At 30.6% G+C, this 24,686-nt stretch overlaps 2 protein-coding genes across 2 annotated transcripts; one reads left to right on the top strand and one right to left on the bottom strand.

Annotated features, from left to right (window-relative positions):
- Window positions 1-1,239: 1,239 nt before the first annotated feature.
- Window positions 1,240-6,023, top strand: LOC132714834 (uncharacterized). The gene is made up of 3 exons (XM_060697755.1): window positions 1,240-1,357; window positions 3,747-3,783; window positions 4,783-6,023. The coding sequence occupies exons 1-3, from the start codon at window positions 1,306-1,308 to the stop codon at window positions 5,315-5,317; spliced, it is 624 nt and encodes a 207-aa protein (XP_060553738.1). The 5' UTR covers window positions 1,240-1,305; the 3' UTR covers window positions 5,318-6,023.
- Window positions 6,024-7,152: 1,129 nt separating this feature from the next.
- Window positions 7,153-10,432, bottom strand: LOC132714823 (uncharacterized). The gene is made up of 3 exons (XM_060697747.1): window positions 10,313-10,432; window positions 9,582-9,639; window positions 7,153-9,116 (listed from the first exon to the last, which is right to left on the bottom strand). Exons 1-3 carry the CDS (start codon window positions 10,353-10,355, stop codon window positions 8,174-8,176), a joined length of 1,044 nt encoding a protein of 347 aa, XP_060553730.1. The 5' UTR covers window positions 10,356-10,432; the 3' UTR covers window positions 7,153-8,173.
- Window positions 10,433-24,686: the final 14,254 nt, after the last annotated feature.

Genomic DNA, 24,686 nt, shown 5'->3' with positions numbered 1-24,686 from the left:
GCAAGGCTCGAACTATAAATACCTGAGTTGAACAATTGAAACTAGAAACCTTATTCACCAGGCCATGTCTCAGACAATAAATTAAATGAATTTTAGATTTTCCATTTGCGATCCTGGCAGACTTAAAAATCATACTGATTATTTTTCTTAAAAAAGGCAAGGCTAGATTAGACTTCCATTTAGTTATCAAATTATTTTAGACATAATTTATATATAAGTTTGATAATTTTATTTTAATATTCCATTGGACCAAATGGTCTATGAGGATAAACAGATACATGATACATGACAAGACAATGTTAAGCATATACATACAATAATAACATGTGTAAGTGGAGAAAGTATACACAAAATTGTATATCATCAATTAAAATGAACATCAGAACAAAAGGACATTCAACTTAAGCTAATGTTAAATAAATTACCACCGTCTAGCAAAACTTACAGAGAAGTGAACTTCATACATTGTATTGAATTAATTTGATAAGATACATGTATATAATATAATGCATCATATAAATATTTATATTCATATTTGCTTGAGTATGTGTATGCTGTTCTTGTCAAATCAAAATACAAGAACAACATAACCATTTGTCGGTAAATTTAGATATAGAACGTGAATCAATTAAAAAAATTAAATGAATTTGACAAAAACTCGGATGTATATACTGTATCATATAAAATTATATTTATACTTGTTCGAGTACGTGTATGTTGTTCTTGCCGAAACAAAACACAAGAACAACATAACATGATATAATATATATATAATTCAAACTTTATCAGTAAACAATGAAAAATATCAAAAGCAAGCATCGCTCAGAAGTTCTGCAACGAAGAATATTCTAAAATGAACTGCATAAGTAAAATTACTAAAATACGTTTTCGGTTATTAACGTGGCAAGTCATTTTAATAAATAAAGAGTCGTCAAACATCGGTCATTTCCGTTTGTTTCCGTATTGTTTTGTTTTGTTAAATTCAGGCATTACCCATTAAAGATAAAAATCAAACGACCAGTTTGACCGTTAAGCCAGAAATCATATTGACAGTTATAACACTAATTTCATATTATTTTCATTGAAGCTTACTAATTTTGTTCAGATAACAAATATGTTTATCAAACCTTACCGCCACAATATTTTCATCGGCATTGTTATTTTATGGTTATTTCATAGATTTATAACGATTTAAATCGATTTCCCAAGAAACGCTTTATCATCTTCACAAAATAGGAACTGTTGGCCAAACTCAAAGACGCGTTTTGTTTTTTTAATATATAGAAAATATAAACTGTTACTACAATGAATTTGATGGTATATATTTTCGCTGGACTTTGCTTCTTTACAGTAGAAGGTAAGTTGTGTTTATAATAATTATTATTATTATCATATCAGCACTCTAAATTGCATTACCATCATCATTATTAATTCGTTTAAAGCAGCACGCCTCCAGATCCATGCCAATTTTCATGAAAAATTGAAAATGTACATTATAATTTGTAAAGTTACCAAAAGAATGCAATTTACACATTATCAATGGCACTTACAACCTATGTAAATTACTATAAAGAGGTCAAAAATCCAAAAATACCTTTACTGCGTAAGTACCGCAGTAGAAATATAGTTATAAATACTGAAAAATCCAGTCATTAATCGCACATAACATGAAATCTTGACTAGAATTTTGAATCTTTATACCTTTCCTAAACTCTTAGTACATTTTTCTCAGGTTTGGTGTTGTCGAAATAATTTTGCTCATCTGGTGGCGTGCAGCTTTAATGATGTTTGTTGTGTTTTATGCATTGTCTATAAAGTTATACCATGTTAACTTTATTCGGTTATAACCGCAGGTGACCAACGTCTAGTATCCCCTTCATACCGTCTTACATCTATAATAAACTTGTCTTTATATGTCAAGGGTAGGGTATGGGATGTATGTTAGACGTCAAGTACCCGTGGTTTAAACTATATTTTGTAGTATGTGTATTATCAAAAAGTATTAATTACATTAACAAAACACACGAGAATCTTATTTAGTCCACACTTAACATTTCCCTATACGAGAGGTCGTTTGGCCTGATGTTTTTTGGAAGCATTCCTTCAATTTCCCTGGCAACAGCCACAACAATTTAGGTTTATGAATTAAAAAAGCTATGTTACATATTTCATTTTCCTTCAAAACAATTTTATGACAATAATGTGGTGGGTAAGCTTAAGTCCGATGGACTGAAATATTTTAAGAAATAATTCTTAAAGTAAATTCTATGTTACATTTAACAACTGGCTTCTTAAGTCAAAGATATATTATATTTTGAAAATACTTAATATCATAATTTAAATGGAAAGAGCCGGTCAAATGAATAGTATGATAATTATCTGATACACTCATTAACAAAACGAAAAAGACAAAATGAATACAATATTTTGTTGTTGTTGTTGTTTTGTGATGGCTGCATCATTCGAGTTCACTGCACGAAATGTCTTCAAATAATCCTGAAAGAAAGGCGAGTGTCGATTTAACTTAACGGAAAGGATGGGAGTGATGCATTTCACCGATACATTCATATCAATAAAACTTTCATTACATACTTTCTGTTAAATGCGTAAAGAACAACTGGATAAAGCCTACTGTACAGATTTTGTCCCAAAATATGCTAATATGTGTATCTAAGACATATGTGACGTCCCGACTCGCTTCATACTAGGAGTAAAAGGTGAAATAACCGATTAGGGCGTATGTATTAGGTCTGTTGAAATATGAACACATTTTCATTAACAAATAAGTTATGTAACTATGTCTGTTAATAATCTATGTTTTGTTATCTATGTTATTCTAAATATATTTCTTTTATTCTGTTTTATTGAACTCTCTATCCCGTCCAGTGGACTGGCCTGTCCTGGCCTATGATAAGCTAAGTCATGCCATGCCACCCAGCTATCCTATCCTATCCTTTCCTATCTTTTTCTGATCAGAAACTTTAATATGCCCCAAACTATTGGATACGTTTTAAATAGTTAAGCAAACAAACACGCTTATAAATGCAAAATTTATGATAATAGTTGTTGCTTATTTTGTTGTATATGGTTGACATATTGACAAAATTTGTTATTCATCTTGAATCAATTAAACGGCTATAAAATGGCTTAGATTAACTACCGATAGCGCTAATACCCTAAGGTTAGCGAGCGTTTTCCGTGATCAACATGTTTACTTGTGATTCAAGACAATAAAAACTTGTTTATCAAATAATATATCAATCTTTCAATAGTTTGTGGAAAAATCTAACCGTATTTTTATTTCCATTTTAATCTTGTGACGTTTTCAAATAAATTAAAAGTGGTTAATGTTATAAATTACTGCTTGTATAAAAGTTATTATCTGCTTGAAATATTCCTGTTATAAAATATTTATAACATAAGCGGTTTTCTGTCTATTTCAAAATACTTGTTATTAAATCTAATAAACGCTATGTTCAATTTAAATAAGTAGACATTGTCCGCGAGAAAACAGCTGCAGCTTTACTCTTATTTAAATCTCTACTCGTACATGTTACCCATATCTTATTCATATTACATTATACGTGCACATAGTGACGATTTTGTGATATGAATTATAGTACACTTATGAAATGCAAATAGTTATCGTTTACTAAATACAATACTTTGCTTTTATGTTGAAATGTCTGAATTGTCTAAAAGTACGTTTTTATTTTATTTTATTTTTTCTTTAATATGTTTTTCAGGTTTTGGTAAAACCAGCGGATATTACCAACCAGACAGGTAATTTGATTTAAAAGAAAGATTTTGAATGAAAAAAAAATGTAAACAATTGTTAAATGTGTTTATTGTAAACTAATTAGATAAAATAAAAATAAAAGAACATGATATTGCTATTTTTGAAAGAAACATTAATATTTAAATCAGGATGTTTGTGACTAATAATTACTTATGTAAAACTCATTTTATTTAGTTACGCCCATTGCTTTCTCGTTTAGGGCACAATCAATCCTTTCCTTAGGGACCATATACGCCGTTTTTCTTGGAATGACACATTGACGGTTGCATGATTACCGCCTTATGAACACATCTGCGAATGTCTGTAAATTCAAAATTTCACCATTTTCGTGTTTAAATGTTAAATTCTGCTTAAGCCGGTGCTAGCGGGTCGTGGACAGTAACTTGCACTTTCCAGTGCCGTCCATGAACAGGCTCAATCAAACTGAGCCTGCAACATTTTCAATTTTGCCGTTTTTGGCTTTCTTTAGAGATTATGTTTTTCTCTGTTTTATATTTTATATAAAGCGGTCTCGTTAATGCACAATTTACAGAAAAGATGCGATTTTTTTTTGAAAAGGTAACAATTCCTTTCAAGTTTTTTATATTGAATAACAGAAAATAGTCCGAAAAAATAATGAGGCTGTCCGGAGAATAACGAAGGAAGATCTGGAGCTAAAGCTATATTTTTACAGAAATGTGCAACAATAAATGCATCCATTTACCTTTAAACAACATCCTGGCAGAATATAAAAACCAGGGCATTTTGTGACTTGATAATACTAAAAACTTGAAAAATATGTTACTAAAGTTTTGACAAGTTTCACTAAATCATCATTGATAGCATAGAATTGACATATGTAATAAGCACTGATAATAAAATGTAAGTATGTCTTTAAAGGCACGCTATTAATGTTCATAATCTTGAAGAAAGAAAACTATATTCATTTCTTAGGCATAATGCGCCTTTAACTTGAAGTATTCAACAAATTTTCTTTTTCATAGGCAAACTGTATTGCATGGTCTCATTCGTATGCTAGCGGATGTAGAAACGCCTGTTGAAACCAAGACCATTCACGAGAACGCTGATCACAGATCACATGAACTTGCTTACCAAAAGAATAAGGATGAAACAAAAAACACTATTAGGAAAACCAATCAACTCGAAACAAAGAGCAGACCAACGGAATCTAGAGAATTCGGCAACCAGGAAAAGAACATGAAAGAACAGAACGTATCACCCGTTGCTCTTTATCTCCTTAAACGGCTCATCTCTGGCGGAAACAGAGCTCGTGCAGTTAGAGCAGATACAATTATTGGTATCAATAGCCGAGATAGATCATTACCATGGGAAGAAGATTGTTCCAGTGGATACAAACTTTGCGGGGGATACTTCCCCATGTGTTGCGAAAGTTTCGTATGTTTGAAACCTTTGACACCATGGGACAGGAAGAACGGATTTAACAGATGCTGGCCACACTATTTCCAGGATGATGCGGACGCCAATAAGAGTAAATTAAATACAAAACAGACTAACTAACTTCCTAAATACGACTTTTTTGAAGGAAGCTATAGCTTTACATGTACATCATTTAACGTGTAGGCGCAAATTTGATTATGCGTGCAATGTTTTTCTTTTACTATTTGGTATTTGTTGAGCGGTTTCATATATATCTGAACTGTTTGTCCCGAAAAAAACAGAATTTGAAGGGGATATACTGGAGTCGGCTTGTCCCTTGGCAAATCAGTCTGTACTTCCAATCATTTGAATGCATCTCCTCTTAAATTGTCAGTTGGATATCCTTAAAACGTATAAAAACTGTTTGTTCACTGACATGTAAATATACATATGGTAAAAATATCTGAATTACCTTCCTAAATATGAAAGTTATGAAAAACAAATCTGCTATGTGGGATAGTACGAAACGGGTTTAGCACAAAAGATGTACACATATATAACTTCATAGTATGAGTAAATGGCAATTTTTCATTAAAACAATGTTTTTGGAAAAATATTTATATTTGTATTTTTCAGATGCTTTCTAAGACCTAGTGGTTTTTAAGCTTTCGCTGGACCTCGTTTTCATTTGGTCCCTTATCGGGGCTTTGGTCTAGAGCTCTAGACCCACAGAAGGGGGATGGGGCCTTAGCAGTTCCATGCTGTCGTCGGGTAGCAATATCTTTCAAGAACTAAATGTTTTCAAACTTTCCACCTTTTATAAATTGTTATTGAATTGGAGGTACTCACTGTACATGTATAAATACTTATTCTTTTACAAAGATACAAACTTCAGTTAGAATCAGTTATGTTGACGGCTTTATCATTACTATAGGAATAGACCAAGTTGGACCGTGTTGAACAGGTATAGGGTTGACTTGACCTTATACCCTAACAAAGTGGTGTGCGACGTTTCTAAGTTAAACAGTGGTAATTATTGTTTTCTAAAATGTTTCTTTTCTACTGTTAAATTGTTTTCGGCAATCATTTCACATTTTGGGGAATACATGTTAGTAAACGTTTGTGTATAGTACATTTTTTTCAAACAATTTGCGGGGGAAGGAGGCATTTCTTTGTTGTTGTTTTTCTTGTTTTTTTATTTGATTTTGTATCGCAATTATTTTAAACGAGATTTACATATTTCATGTAACAATAAAAAGGAATAAGACATACAACATTGGATTTACAAATTACAATACAGAAATGTTCAATAGTAGACTTTTAGTTACAAGTCTTTGATTTGTCTGTAACAAATCAAGGTGGACTTGTCTTGAGTGAAATAAAGATTTTGTATTGTATTGTATTACAAGAAAACATTCTCGAGGCTTTCATTGGAAAATAATAATAATAAAAACAGATGTTCAAGATTTTATTTACAAAACTTTCAACAGTTCAAGGACAAAACATGAATTGTTATATTTACAGTCAAATCAAGTCAAATTGAATGTCCATTGAAACGGATATACGTTTCATTGTAAACTAAAATATATTAAAGTTCATGCATACAAATTATATAGTATTACTACTATAAGGTAGCTAATTCAATATGAGGGCGTGTAGGTGAGGGGTTGTGATTTCTTGAACTTTCGAAAATAGCAGTTACAAAAGTAACTCATACGTCAAAGTTTTATAAAGAAATGCACTAGGATACAATTGTTATTGCGATAACACGCAATAACATATACTAACGAAGAAAATATAAAATTCATTTAATAGCAAAGGCAATATTATACAATAACATTTATCGACGAATGATAGTACACACGACCTCAAATATCACGGGAAGCAATAACTGCACATGCGAGAACAAAAAACGATGGTGTAACCCCCAGAACCCATAGGAAACTGTATACTTATTGTACTAAATAAACAAATTAAAAACAAAATTTAAACAATTTTGAAAATAACAATGACAATATTCACATATAGCAAAGTTAATAAACAACGACGTCATATATAAGCGAAAAACAAGAAAGAGTAAGCCAGAAAAAACCAATTTGTACCAATTTCTCAAAAAGTGACCAAAAGCAAAAAATACAACATGATCTCTGAATCAGCGATAACAGACAAATTAAATGGCCATTAAACAAATGTCCGTTCTACTCAATGTCATGTCCAAGATCATTTGTTGCGAAGAAACTTCGCCTTGACCGAGTATCAAATCAGTGACCCCTTGTTATAAAGTTGTGTTTTCGCCATTGAGCTAAGCGGACAGACGTAATCATATAGTATATATACGAAAAAAGAAATAATGGCATATCAAGTGTGTCTTGCTCGTAACCGACCCCATGTTTCATTGGTTTGCTTTTTGTTGTACAGGAGACCTTACAGACGATATAGAAGGAGACTGGAAATCGTTATATGAATAAAAATATATAGGAAAACACGAGTAATTCTACCGGTTTAAAATATGATTCTTTGCAGCGCCCTGATATTTTTATATTTTACGGAAATGTAATATAGACAGTTCATTTTAGGTACATATTTGAATAAATAAATAAAGCAGTCTAACTGGTTCTGGTAACAACAATTCAGATATATTCACTATTTATGATCAAGATGGCTTCAGTATAATATTATATATACATATATAATAGCAATAAAGACATCCAAAAATATATATTGAATAAAAAGTGATTTTGTGTATATTCATTTTCTTTCCATTTTGACCCCCAGAAAAAATTGGATGACATGCAGAACTGCCATTGTGCTTAAATATTTTCCATACTCCGCATAAACACACTGCTATATACAGAACATCAAGACAAGGAAAGAAGTATATGTTATATACAAGCTTTCAATAAAATCTTGATGTGACTATGTGCATTAGTCAAAATCCGTTTGTAACTATAATGTATTTACATGTATATCCATTCAATTGTTACTTGTAAGCACAATTTAAGCTGATGGCCTTTGTTTCACACATTCTCCATTTCCGTAAGGATTCGGTATGCAAATACCAGATAAGTTATCCTTTCCTTTCAAGTTATTATTGCTGAAGCTGCAACACATTTTGAAATCTATTTTGCGTATTTGGCCATATTCACAGCAATCTTGGAACCAGCCAAGACACGGCGCTTTAAATCTGGCGCAACTTTTGCTATGCCAGTCCCTCTCAGATGGTTTTTCTTTGAACAATCCGTTACTAGTTAGCTTATCTTTTGTCTGCGTCTCACCACCATAACCTGCATTTTCTGTTGCTATTTGATTCTTATTTTGAAGCGTTTCAAAAGCAATCAGTTTTAACATTTCATCATCGTGATCTAGCGCTCTCTCTTCATTTTGCTTGTTTTCCCCGTCTTTTTCCATAAATGATTCAATGCTAGTCAGGATTGTCATAAGACGGTCGACTTTTGACCATTTCTCTTGTGTCTTTGTCTTCACCTTTTCTTCATCTTCATTCATTTGCAATTCTTCTTCCTTGATTTTATATTCCGTTGCAAGCTTTGCACGTAAAAGAAGAAGAGTTTTTGCTGCGTCATTCATTTTCTTGACTAACGCGGCATATTCTTTATCTTTGTCGTCTATGTTTGTATTAGCATCCAGATAATCATCATCAGCATTTTCAGAATATTTCAGATTGATTAAAGCACCATTCTTGTCATTACTACTTGTCAGTAAATATCCGTACTTTGCTTTCAATCTGTGTATTTCATCGAAAATATCTTTAGTCGCATCATTAATGATACCCTTTTGGTCGTCATTCAGTTCATTAGAGCTGAAAGAATCATCTGCAATAAGACCTGATGTTTTGTCAACAGTTTCAGACTTTTTCAAATTGTCTGAGTTAGCGAGGTTGGATTCGGAAAGTGTGCTAGAATATCCACTTGTTTTCACGTTACTGAAAATGACAATGACAATGACAAAATCACGCATGAGGCAACTCAGAAGAAGGCAAACAAATCTTCTTTTTTTCAACAAATAAGATACAAATTAACTAGCAAATGTGCTCAAAATTATTTTACATGATGTTTATTACTTTGCAACGTCAAATGAAGATGTTGTTAAAATAATTAATTAATTAATTGGTAGCACTATCTTTATATAGAAAAACAACAACAAAGGTATATTATTATATCACACAATATACAATCCAATAAATAAATGAACTATAAGATCAATTGATTGACTAAAGAATAAATGAGCGATTGCATTACTGAAAAGAAAATGAATAAAAAATATATAATTTTTCAAACAATCAAATGATATATAAATAGTTGAGCTTCTGCTTATTCATATTTTTATTTAAAGGTTCATGAATTTAAAACATAAACTTAAGAGAATTCAATATCCAAATAACTCTTACTTTAATATTTGAAGAAGGACTGACTTTAAGTCCATTTTCTTGTCTGATGCAACCATTCCTGAAATTGGATTATAAAAATTTACAAAATATATATATAAAAAATAAATGAACTATGTTGATATTCTGCCTCCGTATAGTAGTCAATATCATTCAAATAAGTATGTTGACATTTATACCATCTGGCTGTAAGACATTTCGGTATCAATGAAATGAAATAATATAATTCTAAAAGATATAGTTCCATTTAGATTACCGTATCTTTTCACTTATTTAAACAACTGTGATTGTTTTTAATTTTGAAATTAAACTATTTTGATGTTGCACTCTGCTAAAGCCTGTACTGGGTGGCGTGAACTGCAGCCTGCAGATACTAAACAATACTGGTGATAAATAGGCTTAATCAAACCGAGTCTGAAACTTTTTCAATTTTTGAGACTTTTTTACGGTATCTTTTTTCCTATGACACATTTTATCTTTATTTATTTATTTATTTATTAATTTTGTCTAAATATCTCATACAAAACAGAAATTCTACATTGCATAGCTTGAACAAATAAAAAAAAAAATAAACATAACTGGTAACCTATTTTGTTTTTTGTTTTGTTTCTTGGTTTTTTTTTGTTTTTTTTTTCAAAAATCAAAAACAATTCTGCGTTACAATGAACTAAAATGAATACTTTTCGTTTCGTCTTAACAAATGCTGTAGAAAAATAAATAAATGAAGATCTTACCCACTCCTGCAAAGAAGATAACAAGTATTTTTACGGTATCCATCTGTCTTGATTAAACTTTGTATCAAATATTAAGAGAGTCTGTGATTTCAAATATCCTCTCTCTTTATATATCATTTTATTTCAATGCCCAAAAATGAATGGAAATACTATTCACGTTATTTCGCGCCCGATTATGCAATTACAAAATGTGCCGTTAAGGCGATAAGTCTTACATATCTAAACATTGAATTGCGTTACCAGTTATTTAAGTAAACACACTATTTACGTTACGTACTAGTATATTCTTTATAGCAATACATATTATAATTTCTAAACTCAAATTATTAACATAAACATCATCAATAATATTCTTCTATACAATCTAACGTGAAATAGACAATTAGTAAGAACATTTAAGCCAATATAACCATTTTGATTTTCTCATTTGTATAAATTATTCTAGAAGGCAATAGAGTTAGACAAAGCAATAATCTCCTTGCTTGTTATTACAATAAAACAATATATAGTAGAAAATAAAGTAACAATACATTTCCACACAAAATATAAGATAATTATAAGAAAGTACATACAGCAAAGTAAAACATAACAACATCATATACTATAACAAGAGGGCCATGATGGCCCTGAGGTCGCTCACCTGTATAAAGGCCCCCGGAACGGAGCCAGTTTAAACCCCAGGGCTTTTATTTGAACAAACTTGGAAGACACCCATTAGAAGATGTTTCAAGATGTTAAGTTTTTACTACACACATATAATGAAAAACAATGACCTGCGCCCCCACCCCTTTGGCAGGGCCAATTTTAACCCAAGGGCTTTTATTTGAACAAACTTGGTAGACACCAACAAAAAAATGTTTCCTGCTTAAACTCTAACCTCTAGCTCATTGGGATTTTTAAAAGAAGATTCTTTAAGTTTTTACTATACACATATAGTTAAAAACAATGACACCTCTGGGGCGTAGCCATTTTTAACTCCAGGGCTTTTATTTGAACAAACTTTGTAGACATTTACTAGAAGATGTTTCATGCTTAATATCTAAACTCTAGCTATTTGGGTTTTTTTTCAAAGAAGATTTTAAAGTTTTTGCCATACATATATAAGGAAAATCAATAACCCCCGGGGCGGGGCCAATTTTGACCCCAGGGCTTTTATTTGAACAAACTTGGTAGACACTCACTAGAAGCTGTTTCATGCTTAATATCTAAACTCTAGCTATTGGGGCCTTTTCAAAGAAGATTTTTTTTAAGTTTTTACTATATGCATATCGGGAAAATCAATGACCCCCTGGGGCGGGGCCAATTTTGACCCAAGGGCTTTTATTTGAACAAACTTGGTAGACACTTATTAGAAGATGTTTCATGCTGAATATCTTAGCTCTAACTCTATGGGTTCTTTAAAAGAAGATTTTTAAGTTTTTACTATATGCATAACGGAAAATCAATGACCCCCTGGGGCGGGGCCAATTTTGACCCCTGGGGCTTTAATTTGAACAAACTTGGTAGACAGTTATAAGAAGATGTTTCATGCTAAATATCTTAGCTCTAGCTCTATGGGTTCCTTAAAAGAAGATTTTTTAAGTTTTTACTATATGCATAAAGGGAAAATCAATGATCCCCTGTTGCGGGGCCAATTTTGACCCTAGAGCTTTAATTTGAACAAACTTGGTAGACACTTATTAGAAGATGATTCATGCTAAATATCTTAGCTCTAGTTCTATGGGTTCCTTAAAAGAAGATTTTTTAAGTTTTTACTATATGCATATAGGGAAAATCAATGACCCCCTAGGGCGGGGCCAATTTTGACCCCAGGGCTTTTATTTGAACAAACTTGGTAGACACTCACTAGAAAATGTTTCATGCCAAATATTTAAGTTCTAGCTCTTTGGGTTTTTTTTTAAAAGAAGATATTTAAAGTTTTTTCTTTCGGTTGCCATGGCAACCAGGGTTCTGCATGGAATTAAATTCTCTGAACAATTTTTAAAGATCCTGTATGTTTTGTAATTGAGATTGCATACCACTCTTCATTGAATTATATATGTATGTAATTATGCAAATTTGTCAATTTTCAAACATGGAAGAATATGTAAAATATGTATTGCACATATTTGTACATATTTAAGGTAATCATTAAATTATATGCATTCATTTCTTATTGGAAAAATTGACTATGAATTTATAGAAAACTAAATTCTAATTACCTCCCTTTATTTACATGAAATATTAAATTCGGTTATATCTTTATAAATAATGTTTTTTGAAACATACAGTATCGATAAATCTTAATTTGAGCATCATAATTTGTATATAAAACCATAAAAATAATGTGTTACAGGATCTTTAAAAGTGACCACCAAAGGAACATTCCTGTGAAGTTTGGATGAAACTGGCTTAGTGGTTTATGAGGAGATGTCATTTAAAGTAAAAGTTTACGGACGGACGGACGACGGACGGACGGACGACGGACGAAAAGTGATCACAAAAGCTCACCCTGTCACTTTGTGACAGGTGAGCTAAAAACACCACTCAATATACAATATATTTGCACTATATAATTTTACATGAAGTTTAGTTTTAGGTAATTTTTGATAGCCTTCTTTAACAATGCCATAGAACTCTTTTTAACTAAGAGTAATCACACAACTAAGTTCGATGCATCTTTAAATAGTTCTTTTATTTATCAATATAAATTTATTTAAGAAAATAAGCATACCGAAACAATGGTAATTAGCAGTTACAAATTATATCTGCATATCAACTTACAATTTGCGTAGGACATTTTCATCGATTCCATACAAGAACCTTATTTCAAATATGACTAATAACAAATCAAATATTACGAACTCGTACATTAGCAACAATTTGAATAATGTTTCTGTAAATGAAACAATAAAATTTACGACATACATGCAAGATAATGCATTTGAAGTATTTGGCAAATGCAAAAATACTAATCGAGAAACAAATTGAAAAACTAAGAAAAAATGGTTTGATAAAGAATGATATGAGGCCAGAAAAGCATTAAATAGAGCAAGAAATGTATTTTAGAGAAATAGAACGAACGAGAATAAAAGCATTTATTTAAATAAAAGAAAGGTTTATAAGAATATAAAACTTAGATGTAAACCTTTATTAAAAAAGACAGAGGGAAAACGAGTGTCAAAATTAGCAAAATGTAACCCAAAGTCTTTTTGGATAAACGTGAGAACACAATACAGGCAACCTACTATAGAAAATAGTAACATACGTAGTGATGATATGTATATACATTTTAATAGTTTGTACGGTTCTACACCATTGTATATGATCATGAAAATAATGATGTACATAATGATTACATATATGATAATGATTTGGATGTTGAATTTACATCGATGGAGATAAAAAATGCAATATTTTCTCCAAATGCCCAGGTACTGACCACCTGATTGCAGAAGTATTTAAAATCTCAATTGATATAATTTGTCCATTTCTCACACGCTTTTATAATAAAATATTTCATGATGGCGTATTTCCTGAATGCTGGGGAGAAGGTATTACAGTACCAATTTTTAAAGGTGGGGCTCATGAAGCAAAAAACTTTCGCGAATTACCCTAAATAATATTTTGTACAAAATATACTCAAAATTATTGGTTGATAGACTTATAAAATGAGCTGATAAACATGAGAAAAATTTATTGATAATCAATATTGTTTTTTTTTAGGAATAAGTCAACTATTGACTGTACTTTTGTTCTACATGCTATCATAACAAATACTTTGTCGATTAAGAAGAAACTATATGTAGCATCTCTAGATTGGGAGAAAATGTTTTATTACGTAGAAAGTTACTGACTGAAAATATTAGTGCACAATGTGTTACTGCAATCAAGTGCGCTTCTGTTAACCATTTCTTTGTATTGAAAATGGTATTACTATGGAACATTTTGTTTTAATGCAATAAAATATTTGTAGTTGTAGTAGTTGTAGTTAAGTTGATAAACAAAACAATTAAATAATTAGCATCGAAAATAAGTGTACGTAAAGTCATAGTTAAAAATGTACAGTTTCTAGAATTTAACAACTTAAACTTAATATGCATAAAGCACATGAACGTTTGGGCATTCGTTCTTGAATCACAACGAGGGTGGCAAACTTAATACATTTCTTGATTTCTTGTATTCAATACATACAAATATCAAAATGTATAACTGACGAAACATGAAAGTATGCAGGAAAACAAACAATGAATGAACAACACGTGTTAAGATAATATTCATTTGTTTATAGGTTAAAGTAAGAGGGAAAGAAATAAAAGTGAAAACATTTGTTTTTAAACATAATTCATTCCAAAATGATAAACAATTGTGATTTTATTCGAATTCATAAACATATTTCTTTCTTTAGTAAATCAAAATACTTCTTTTTTCTTCTATGTGCTTCAACCATATATTATGTACAGTGAATATCATATTCTAAACTTTATGGATTTCCGTTTTTGATAAGAAACAAAATGATTAAATGCATATTAAATTAAATCATCTCGTTTCAGCCAAATCTCATGGTCATTTTAATAACACGTATTGAATGGATACCTGTACTAAATGGTCAATAGAAAAAAGATCTTGTTTTTGTATATTATACAAACTGAGTGTTATTGTTTGTTTGTTTGTTTGTTTGATTTTACGCCTTTTCCCAACAGTATTTCAGTCATATAGGCGGGTAGTTTCCTAACCATCGTTCCTGGAGAGTTACACCAGTACTAGACTACCTTCCTCCGCGCTAAGAGTGTTATTGTAAATAAAATAAAATTGAATTGAAATTGAATTGAATATTTAAATTTTGTTTTGCGTTGTGTTGTTATAAATATACACGCGTAAATGCAATAAACATTTCTTCACGCATTTTGTTAAATCGTAAAAATACATTATATTCAAAAGGAAATACAAAATTATCATAAAATAACGTTAAACGTGTGTATCCGTCATGACTAAATTAACATAAGAAATTATTTTCACAGTAGATTAATTTAAAATCCCCGCGAAGGCAAAAAGTCATCTTTAAATCAAGTGTGATGTAATGTGTTTGTACCTTTCACAAGGGAAAAAATATCACATTTATGTCTATAATAATTATGTATAAAGGCGGGATACAAATATTCATGATGACTTAGATAAAAAGATTTCCGAGAACAAAATTAGGAACGCAGTAAACAGGAAAAAAGTTTTAAAGCATGTGGTCCTGATCGTATATCTGCAGAAATTATTCTGTCGTCGTATGACATCCTTTCACCATACTTAGTAAGATTTTAAACGAAATTCTGATAACCGGATTGGGGATGGATACATTGAAAGCGACGCAAACAGAAAACTATCGCGGTGTTACTTTTAATAATATAATCGACAAAATATATTCTCAGGTACAATTAAATAGGCTAAATGGACAATACAATAAAGATATGCTATTAACCAATTCGGATTCAAAGGGAGGAAAAACACTCCCGACTGTGTTTTCATTTGAATTTAGTAATTAAATGGCAAAAAAGGTTTACAGTGTATCCAGCGATTTCTAAAAGATAAAGCAGGTCATTCCTATGGAAAACGTTATTAAGTGAGCACGTTAGCTCTAGAATAGTAAATGCAATAACTTCTATGTATTAAACAGTGCTATTAGGTATTAGATTTAACTAGAACTCCGCGAGTCGGATGTGTCGTCTTGTGTACAGTATAGCTGTCACATAGGCATATTCTTCTTAAATTTAGGTTATTTATAAACAACAGTCTTACAAAGTATATGTACCTTGAACTTAAGTGGCATTTGAACTGATTGTAACAATGTTACAACAGGATTGATGTAGAATGAATTGCTTCTATTGTGCAAAAAAATTGGCCTGGACAAAAATAAAGCATAATTATTAACAAAGGCAATAACTCTAAAATATCATGAAGGACATAGTACCGGTTCTTGTGCACTGCTATTCTTCTTAATGAGATATATCATCCTATGAAGTTTTAAGTCCATAGATTTTATAGTTTAGGTGAAATAACAGGGACAAAAATAAAGCATTATAAATAACTCTACAATCATGAAGTACGGAGTACCGGTTTTTGTGCTCTGCACTTCTTCCTATAGAGATCATCCTACGGAGTTTCATGTCCATAACTTTTATAGTTTATGATAAATGGCCTGGACAAGAATGAAATATGACAATTAACACAGGGCAATAATTCAAAAAATAAGAAGTGCAGAGTACTTTTATAGTTTATGAGAAATAATGAGAAAAATAACAAAAGGTAATAAATAAAATATCATCAAGTACAGAGCACTGGTTTTTAAACAATGCACTGTATCTCAATGAGATCTATCAGCCTATGTAGTTTAAAGTCCATCGCTTTTATAGTATATAAAAATGGCACAGACAAAATATTAATGATATCTATTATCCTTTAAAATTTCAAGTCCATAGCTTATATAGTTTTGGACAAAAATAAAGTATGAAAATTAACATAGACTCTCTGAATACATTTTCACACCTGGGCGTGAAACAGGAGACCCGAGTTCTTCGTTAATGTTTATGTTTGTAAAATGATATTGTTGATAATATAAAATACAACCTAGATAGATAATTCACTTGAAGACTTAATTTTGTTCCTAATTTTATATACACAGGTTTTCAGGTGTTCTTTGCAACATCACCAGATTGTTTTAACATCAAAGATATTGAAAGATATAGTGACGCTAAGTCTAGTGGTTTGAAAATTGATACTTCAAAAACTAAGATTATGATTTTTTTAAAAAGGCAGTCGACACACAAACTACGACTTTTATCTTCATAATACTCTTTTAGAAGATGTAACTTCTTTTGGGTATTTAGGGATATATTTTTTTCAAAAGTGCAAATTGGAAGAGAAGTGCAGACTATGCATCTAAAGCTCTACACAAGCTGTTTACAATGTTTGAGAAGTATGAAAAAAAGCTCGTTGATTGCTTCTGTACTAAATTACTGCTCCGAAATCTAAGGGAATTAAAGCAGGAGCAGATATAGAACTTATGCATTCAATATTTTGTCAAAATTCTATATGTTAATAAATCAATGAAATCTTACTGTTTATACGGAGATGTATGATTATTTGTTGAAAAAAATATGATAAGATATTTGATCCATTCACTAAAACTAGACAATTCTTTACAAAAATAAATTAATGTCTTGCTTAAGAACATTTCAAAATAAAATTTCACACAATAATTTAATTGGCCTTTCAAACAAAAGCAATAATAAGCTATTTAGGAATTTAAGATACATATATATGTATATGGAAAAATCAAGATGATGAGAATTACACGTTTTTGGGAATGAATTAAACAAAGGATATTAGACAATTATTATCAAACTTGGCATGCAAATATGAACAATTTACAACGATTACTTACTTACTTACTGTAGATTTAAGCATTCTGGTATCATAGTTTAGGGTTATTCCTATTGAAAATGAACAGAGGTAAATCGTATACATATAAATGCACAGTGCGTTAACTGGAGAGCAGGTATTTGTTACCCGCACTCAAGGGCATACCCACTGATTGGTTCAATTTGTCCGGGGCCCACATATTGTGACGACAGAGAAACGGATAGCGATGGAAATATCATATTCAGATGCTCTTTCATTGGTTACTTCTTTTTAGGTTTCATATTGTGGTATCAGGGAACGTGTTTTTATGTTTGACTATGATACAAAAGAGAAAGAACATCAAAACACTCGGCAATCTGATTTATACTCGGGGGCTACGCCCCCCGTACAAATCAGATAGCCTCGTGTTTCGATGCTCTTTCTATAACTTAATTTTGAAGCATATTTAAATTCAATAAGTGAAAGAAAATTTCGAATTGAAATTGTTAATTTTGCAACAAATATAATATAGTTGAAGATGATTATTACTTTCTTCTTGTCTGAGCAACAATGTATCTAGAAATTAGGAAAAATACTTAAAGCCATATTTTGTAGGTGGCCAACTCTTAATAAAATTGATAAAAAGATGTCCACAGATAATGAAAGACAACTGTCAAGTTTATAAATATATAATAATTTTCAAATAAATTAGGGAATAGTTTAGAAATTTGATACTAATCACATTTGCACTTCAATTTAAATTTACTAAAGTCAACTACATTAAATATCGTATTTGATCACCGATGATATCTCATGTTATTTTTCACTTCATGTCAATGATATATCGTGGCGATAAATTATTATTATGTTTTATTGCTAAATAACTTGTTGTTGTCGTATAAAACAGCAACATAAATGCACCAGTAAAGTTAGATGTCCGTCTGCAAAGCACACCAAACGGCGCATTGTCGCGATGTCGCCCTGACGCTTGGCTTATATATATATATACAAATAGCCAATCATTCGATTTTAGCCGAGCGACAATGTGATATCGTGACAACACGCCGCACGACAACGCACCGTTTGACGTGCATCGTTAGCGACAGGACGACAAGACAAAGTCCGACAAAGCGCCGTTTAGGCTGGCGACAGCACAACGAACAAAGTGTTCAAAATCAGCCACCATTAGTTTTAGTTTTTTTTGTTGGTTATTTCAATTTAAAATTTAAGATTTTTAAGAGTTTGATTATTTTAACAATCATCTTCAAAACTAGTACACTTGATTTAATATAAAATTAATGGAAACAACATAATATGATATGGCGCTTCACCCCCATCCCAACTAAGATTGATTTTACCATTTTTTTATTATATCATACAATTATAGGGTATTGGTATAGTTATCAGTAATTTAAATCGCCTTTTAATGAATATCAAATAAAACTACAGCCATCTAAGTCCATTAGCATAAAATATATATAATACCGGATATAAATCTGGAGCCTGGTGCTTAATGCGCGTAATTACATAAAGACTGACAAAAAGCCATTCACGTTACGTCCTATTAAAATAAATCATCTAGTAAAATTTTACCTTGTATGAATTTGTTGTATTTCAATAGGGGCATACATTAATGAAATTATTTATATACAAAGGATTTCTTTAATGGATATGTACGTTTGTTATCGTTCAACAGACGTCTTGCTTTACTTTCGAATCCTTTATCACAGTGTATATCTTTAAAAATATAGTTTGTAATTTTACGTTGATTTCCATTCACAGATTTGTCATTATACGTGATTCTCGAATACTAACTATTGAATCATTACCCGGTTTATGTCAAAATTAAAGAAATATTTTAAAGTATATAAATATAACGACTATATACATTTAAGACATTCAAACTTATTATCATACAAGACTACGATGTAATCAGCCTCGATAGTTAACTTTTTGTCATAAAACGGCATACAATCCGCGCATATTTACACTATAATATGATAAAATCACTCGAATACGAGTTTTTATCGCACGTTTATATACAATAAAGCATGATTCAGGGTCCCAAATGGGATCGGGCTTTAAATGTATATATGTGCTTATGCAGATGTTAGTGCATAATAAAATATGCATTAATGCTCTAACAATCATATCATTTGTATTCGTAAACATTAAAATACTTACTATATATAGTTGTATATCTTATTTATCAACCACATCTCGATAATAACCGATTATAATATTTTCAACTTTGACACGTCTGTAACGACATCACGGCTCAAAACCCGTGAACTAAACTGCAGTTACGAAACAACTTTGTTTTATGCGCTTAGAAGGTAAATGGACCCTATGTAAAAACCATTAAAACAGTATTCAAAATGTGACTTAAAAGTAGACATATCGGCGCTTAAGCAGAATATAAATGCCCTTACATCTGAACTAATTACATTTGAACATACTTTTACCTTTATTTTTTAATACTTTTATTTTTATTTTTCGATATATGACCACCAGATAATACACATATACAGAATATACATTTAAATAGTACATAACGTGGATGACAAGACATGTTCAATAGCTATTAAAGTCAATCATAAATTTACGTTAACAATACATGCATATCATGTCATGTTTAAGTTTTTAACAAATACGTTTATAATACAATGTTTTCGTTTTTCAAGAGCATAGTATATATACAAAGCTAAATTTCTTACAACAAAGATATTGTTACTTGACATAAGAACATCAAATTTATACAATGCAGCTGCTATTCATTAACATTCTTAAAACGTAAATTAGTATAAAGTTGGCAAATAAGGAGGAAATGGTACTCCGTTTCTACTATGTTTTGACAATATCTACAAGTTCTCTTTTCGCGTAGAAACTATGGTCTTCTAAATTGATATTTATCAATGAAATCTAAAAATGGTTCAAAACTAAGGTTTTGTTTACATGTATGCTAAAATTAAAATTTACTTGAATCCTGGCACTTACTCGACCAGTTTTGACCAGCCATATCCGTTAAGCGTTGAGAATAAACAAAAAAAAGACTAATATGACCAACACCTTGGGCATCCCAAACGTAGCCAAACCCAAGTTGGTATAGATGTAATCTAATCTTTGTGACCCAATTTTTATTTCCATTAGGATCAAATAACACAAACATTTGGAAAGATGTTTTGACAAAATGATAATTTGGCAAAAGTAATATTCACAGCCCAAAGGACAGTTACATCATTAGTCAAACGCCTACACGCAAATAAATGTACTAGCCCACCTGAATCCTGTTTTTCAAGTCCCTAAATTTCAGCCCCATTAAATTATAATGGAGCTGTTTTAATATCAAATAATTAAAACAAAAAAACATTGATCCAGAACAAGAAAATAGATGATATAATCTTAATAGAGTTATAAGTACTAGCTTTGATTTAACAGATATACTCTCAGCCATAACGATGAAAAAAATCTTGAACTAAAGTTCAGCAGTAAAACGTTATTAATGTGCAATTGCTTTTGTACATGGGCCTTAGCCACCGTTATACTTTTAAGGAAGTCAAATGTCTATAAGAAACATTATTTAATAATTAATTTTCTTAATATAAGCAATAAAATGCAACAACATGTATTCGTTTCATGAAGACATCATTATTTCTAGAATCTTTCCTTTAAAAAAAATACGTTTGTGCTGCATTAAATTCGTAAAATTGTTTTGAAGCTTTCTGTATTTCAGTATTTTTTTTTAAAAAGCTGTCATTTATAGACGAGCTTGGTATTACTATTCAAGAAAAACGTAAAAACGGGTATCAATAAGATTATTAAATATTCCATCCTACAAACATTTGACAGTTTTTTTCAACAATTTCAACAGGAAAATATTATAACAAACATAATTTACTGGGTTAATATTTTCTATTTTTTAACAATGTATATACATGTTTATTCACCAACTATTGCAATCCTCAAGTTACTTTCAAGACACGTGTTCTTCCATGCTAATGCTACACTCAAACCATCAAAACCAGATACATGCTTGACTAAATTGGTTAATGTTATTTTCTCTCAAAGCCATTTTTCTTATTCCTTTGTTCTGTGAATGTACACTTATAATTACGATAATCTTTTAATAAAGTGGGCTTGTAAATCTAGCATCACGAGTAAAATCCTTAAATTTGCGGTATCTCGAAAATTCGTGTTGATAATGATTTTTATAGAACTAATCGATTTGATGGTTACATACGATTTTTTTGGCTTCTTAATAAGGAAAATACCTATTTTTATATGCTTATACGTATGCCAGAACGGACCATCGTAGTCTAAGCCCAAAACATCTCAGTTTGACTCTATGAACGTTTGTTCTTGTACCAGAATGAACTATCGTAACTATTCTCAAACCAGCAGATTTCCTTTTTAAAGTTGAACTTTAAAGATACGTTATATCTGTTTTTGTTCCATTCGTGTCCCTGGTCCGGCCATATTATCAGCTTCTTTGGCATTCATCTCTATGAAATGTGTTCCTTCTTTAAAGTTAAATTCCTTACGATCTCTTATCAGAGCGTATTCTCCATTATCAACCAAAGGATCTCTGAATTGTGCAAAACTGTCCACAATATTAATTAAACACTGAGTACATATTGCTATAAATAGAACATACATGACTAGATTAATTAATTTACGATTCCTTGGTTTTATCATATTGAACCATATCCAAGATAATTTATGAACAAAACACATACTTTGTCTAATCCAGTTATTTAAAAAACTTTATATAAGGTTTGTTCAAATTATTGTTTGTTCTATGGCATTTTACCTAAATTTTACTATTAAGTTGTTTATTACGTTAAAAGCAATGATTCAAATAACGTACACATCAATTACCACCCATTATATCGACATTCGTTACTCAACCAGCTGTTAACATGTGTTGGTCTTTAACTCAGGGAATATGTAAACATTTTTTTATATATTAAAGTCATAATTAGGTAGCATTTCAACAAAACGGACATTATAATTTTTGATTTTATTGACAACCTCACATTAAGATAACACGAATTAAAAATAATTGTGATTCGAACATTACATACAGAATATAAGTTTTATGTTGAAGATAGGAGGCATTTTGATCTTTGTGTCCAATTGACTAAGAGAAACTATGTTTTTAGTTTATAATACATGATATTTACCTGAAACAACTAAAGTTTTATATGTGTATTGTTCATCCTTTGAACGTCTTTCATGATCGATCGTTAAGAGTTATTTTAAAATGAAAATTTTGTTATGTGTAAATCTTTAAAAATACGTTCTTTTCTATTTTCAGGTCACCAGTTGCATATTTAAAGTTTTCATGAGTATTTTTGTTTCTTTTCAGATTGACTTCATTTCTGTAAATTGCAATAACAATAACCATATCGAATAATTTGTGGAAAAAAATGGACATAGAAAATTTCTATTTTTAGATACCTGTTGCATATTTAACTAATATCATGAGTATTTTTGTCGTTTAGAAGTGTCTTCATAACTGTCGACTGCTTGCATTTGTAATACTACTAGTTATAAGAGTACAATTCTTTTCGACATAAGAAGTTTTCTATTTAAAGATATATGTTAACATGTATAACAAATGAATAAGGGAGTGTTCTAGAATGTAGTAATTGTCTGATTAATTTGAAAGTAACAGGTCAATACCCATTTATAAAATTGAATCTTTTTGAAGATTTATGTAAACTCGACATATTTTAAACGATATACGATTAATTGTAAGTGAATTAAAACGATGGAGCATGAAAGTAGGTTTAACAAACAAAGGTTAGATATTGTACAAGACACATTAAAAATAAGATCAAAAGGATTTATATATTTTCATAGCTCTAAAATCTCTTTTTTGCAATAATGAAATATAGGTATGTTTTTGCTAGATGATGACTATAACAATTATTTAATCAAAGTGTCGTCATGGAAGATTAAATCTAAAATAAACGAGCAATAAACATACCAATTATCATGAGTTTGGTCGGCTAGTTTGTATTGACTACAATAACAAAGATGTCTACTACTACTTACTTACCACCACCCTATTTGAATATATGAGATGGTGTCATACCTTACGTGCTTCTTAAAATATCATTATCTGACAATAAACTCGATTTTAAAGGGGTTAAATAAAGTTTGTAAACTGGACTTATCGCCTGATGTGAGTGTGAACTATCCATATGTAAAAGGGGTTTTCTTGTTAATCTGTTAACATTGTCAGCTATTAGTAAAGGGTATTGTCAGGCTACGTACACGCTCTATTTCTGGTACATGCAACACAAGCAACATTTTATAAGGCTATATATAACATCCATCGAATGTGCTTTAATTCATAAATTATCTCAACCTTATATCATGGTATATCATACAAAATCATTACAGATTAACTGGTACAGCATCAAACATGCTTTAAAATATACATGTAATTGTTTTATCTTTGAACTGTTGTATCCAAAAACGTGAGTTATAGCTGATAATAAATTAAAAAACTTGTTTTGGGAAAAAGTCCTAAAATAATGCTATTTTCATAAAAATCATATCAGCTTCATAATTATATAGTTTATCATGTCTGAATTAAACAACTGATATTCCATGTTTCTACTTGTTATGTTAATAAGATACATATGAACTTCTGAATTCCGGAAACTTCCAATAATGCAAACTTTTTGTCGAGTCACATGGGTGATCGGTTTTCAGAAGTTACATTGTATTAATGTAATAAATAAATACCTGTGTGAAGTTAAGATCCCCAAAACATAAATAAATTGGCATATGTTGTTTTGTTAAGATTTTAATTATTCTAACAACATGTACAAGAAACAATTGATGCATTTTTAGATTAGACAAATCATTTTAACATATTGATATAATTAGTAGAAGAAAGTAGTAAGACAAGTAGAAGAAAAATTACGCCCGTCATTGCTCCGCCCTTGTGTTCTCCCTTTTGTCTGTTGCCCTGCTTTGTGCCTTACCGATG

Source organism: Ruditapes philippinarum, unplaced genomic scaffold, assembly GCF_026571515.1.
Source record: "Ruditapes philippinarum isolate M1 unplaced genomic scaffold, ASM2657151v2 ctg2357_1_1_1_1, whole genome shotgun sequence".
NCBI classification, from domain to species: domain Eukaryota; kingdom Metazoa; phylum Mollusca; class Bivalvia; order Venerida; family Veneridae; genus Ruditapes; species Ruditapes philippinarum.
Note: the sequence above shows the minus strand (reverse complement) of the source record. Positions and strands in the feature narration are given on the sequence as shown.

Excerpts from the sequence above, each read along its gene's own strand:
- LOC132714823 (XM_060697747.1), bottom strand. The coding sequence starts at position 10,355 with ATGGATACCGTAAAAATACTTGTTATCTTCTTTGCAGGAGTGG. Across the intron at positions 9,640-10,312 it reads TATCTTCTTTGCAGGAGTGG|GAATGGTTGCATCAGACAAG; the intron begins GTAAGATCTTCA and ends ATCCAATTTCAG. Across the intron at positions 9,117-9,581 it reads GTCCTTCTTCAAATATTAAA|TAACGTGAAAACAAGTGGAT; the intron begins GTAAGAGTTATT and ends TGTCATTTTCAG.
- LOC132714834 (XM_060697755.1), top strand. The coding sequence starts at position 1,306 with ATGAATTTGATGGTATATATTTTCGCTGGACTTTGCTTCTTTACAGTA. Across the intron at positions 1,358-3,746 it reads TTGCTTCTTTACAGTAGAAG|GTTTTGGTAAAACCAGCGGA; the intron begins GTAAGTTGTGTT and ends TATGTTTTTCAG. Across the intron at positions 3,784-4,782 it reads GGATATTACCAACCAGACAG|GCAAACTGTATTGCATGGTC; the intron begins GTAATTTGATTT and ends TCTTTTTCATAG.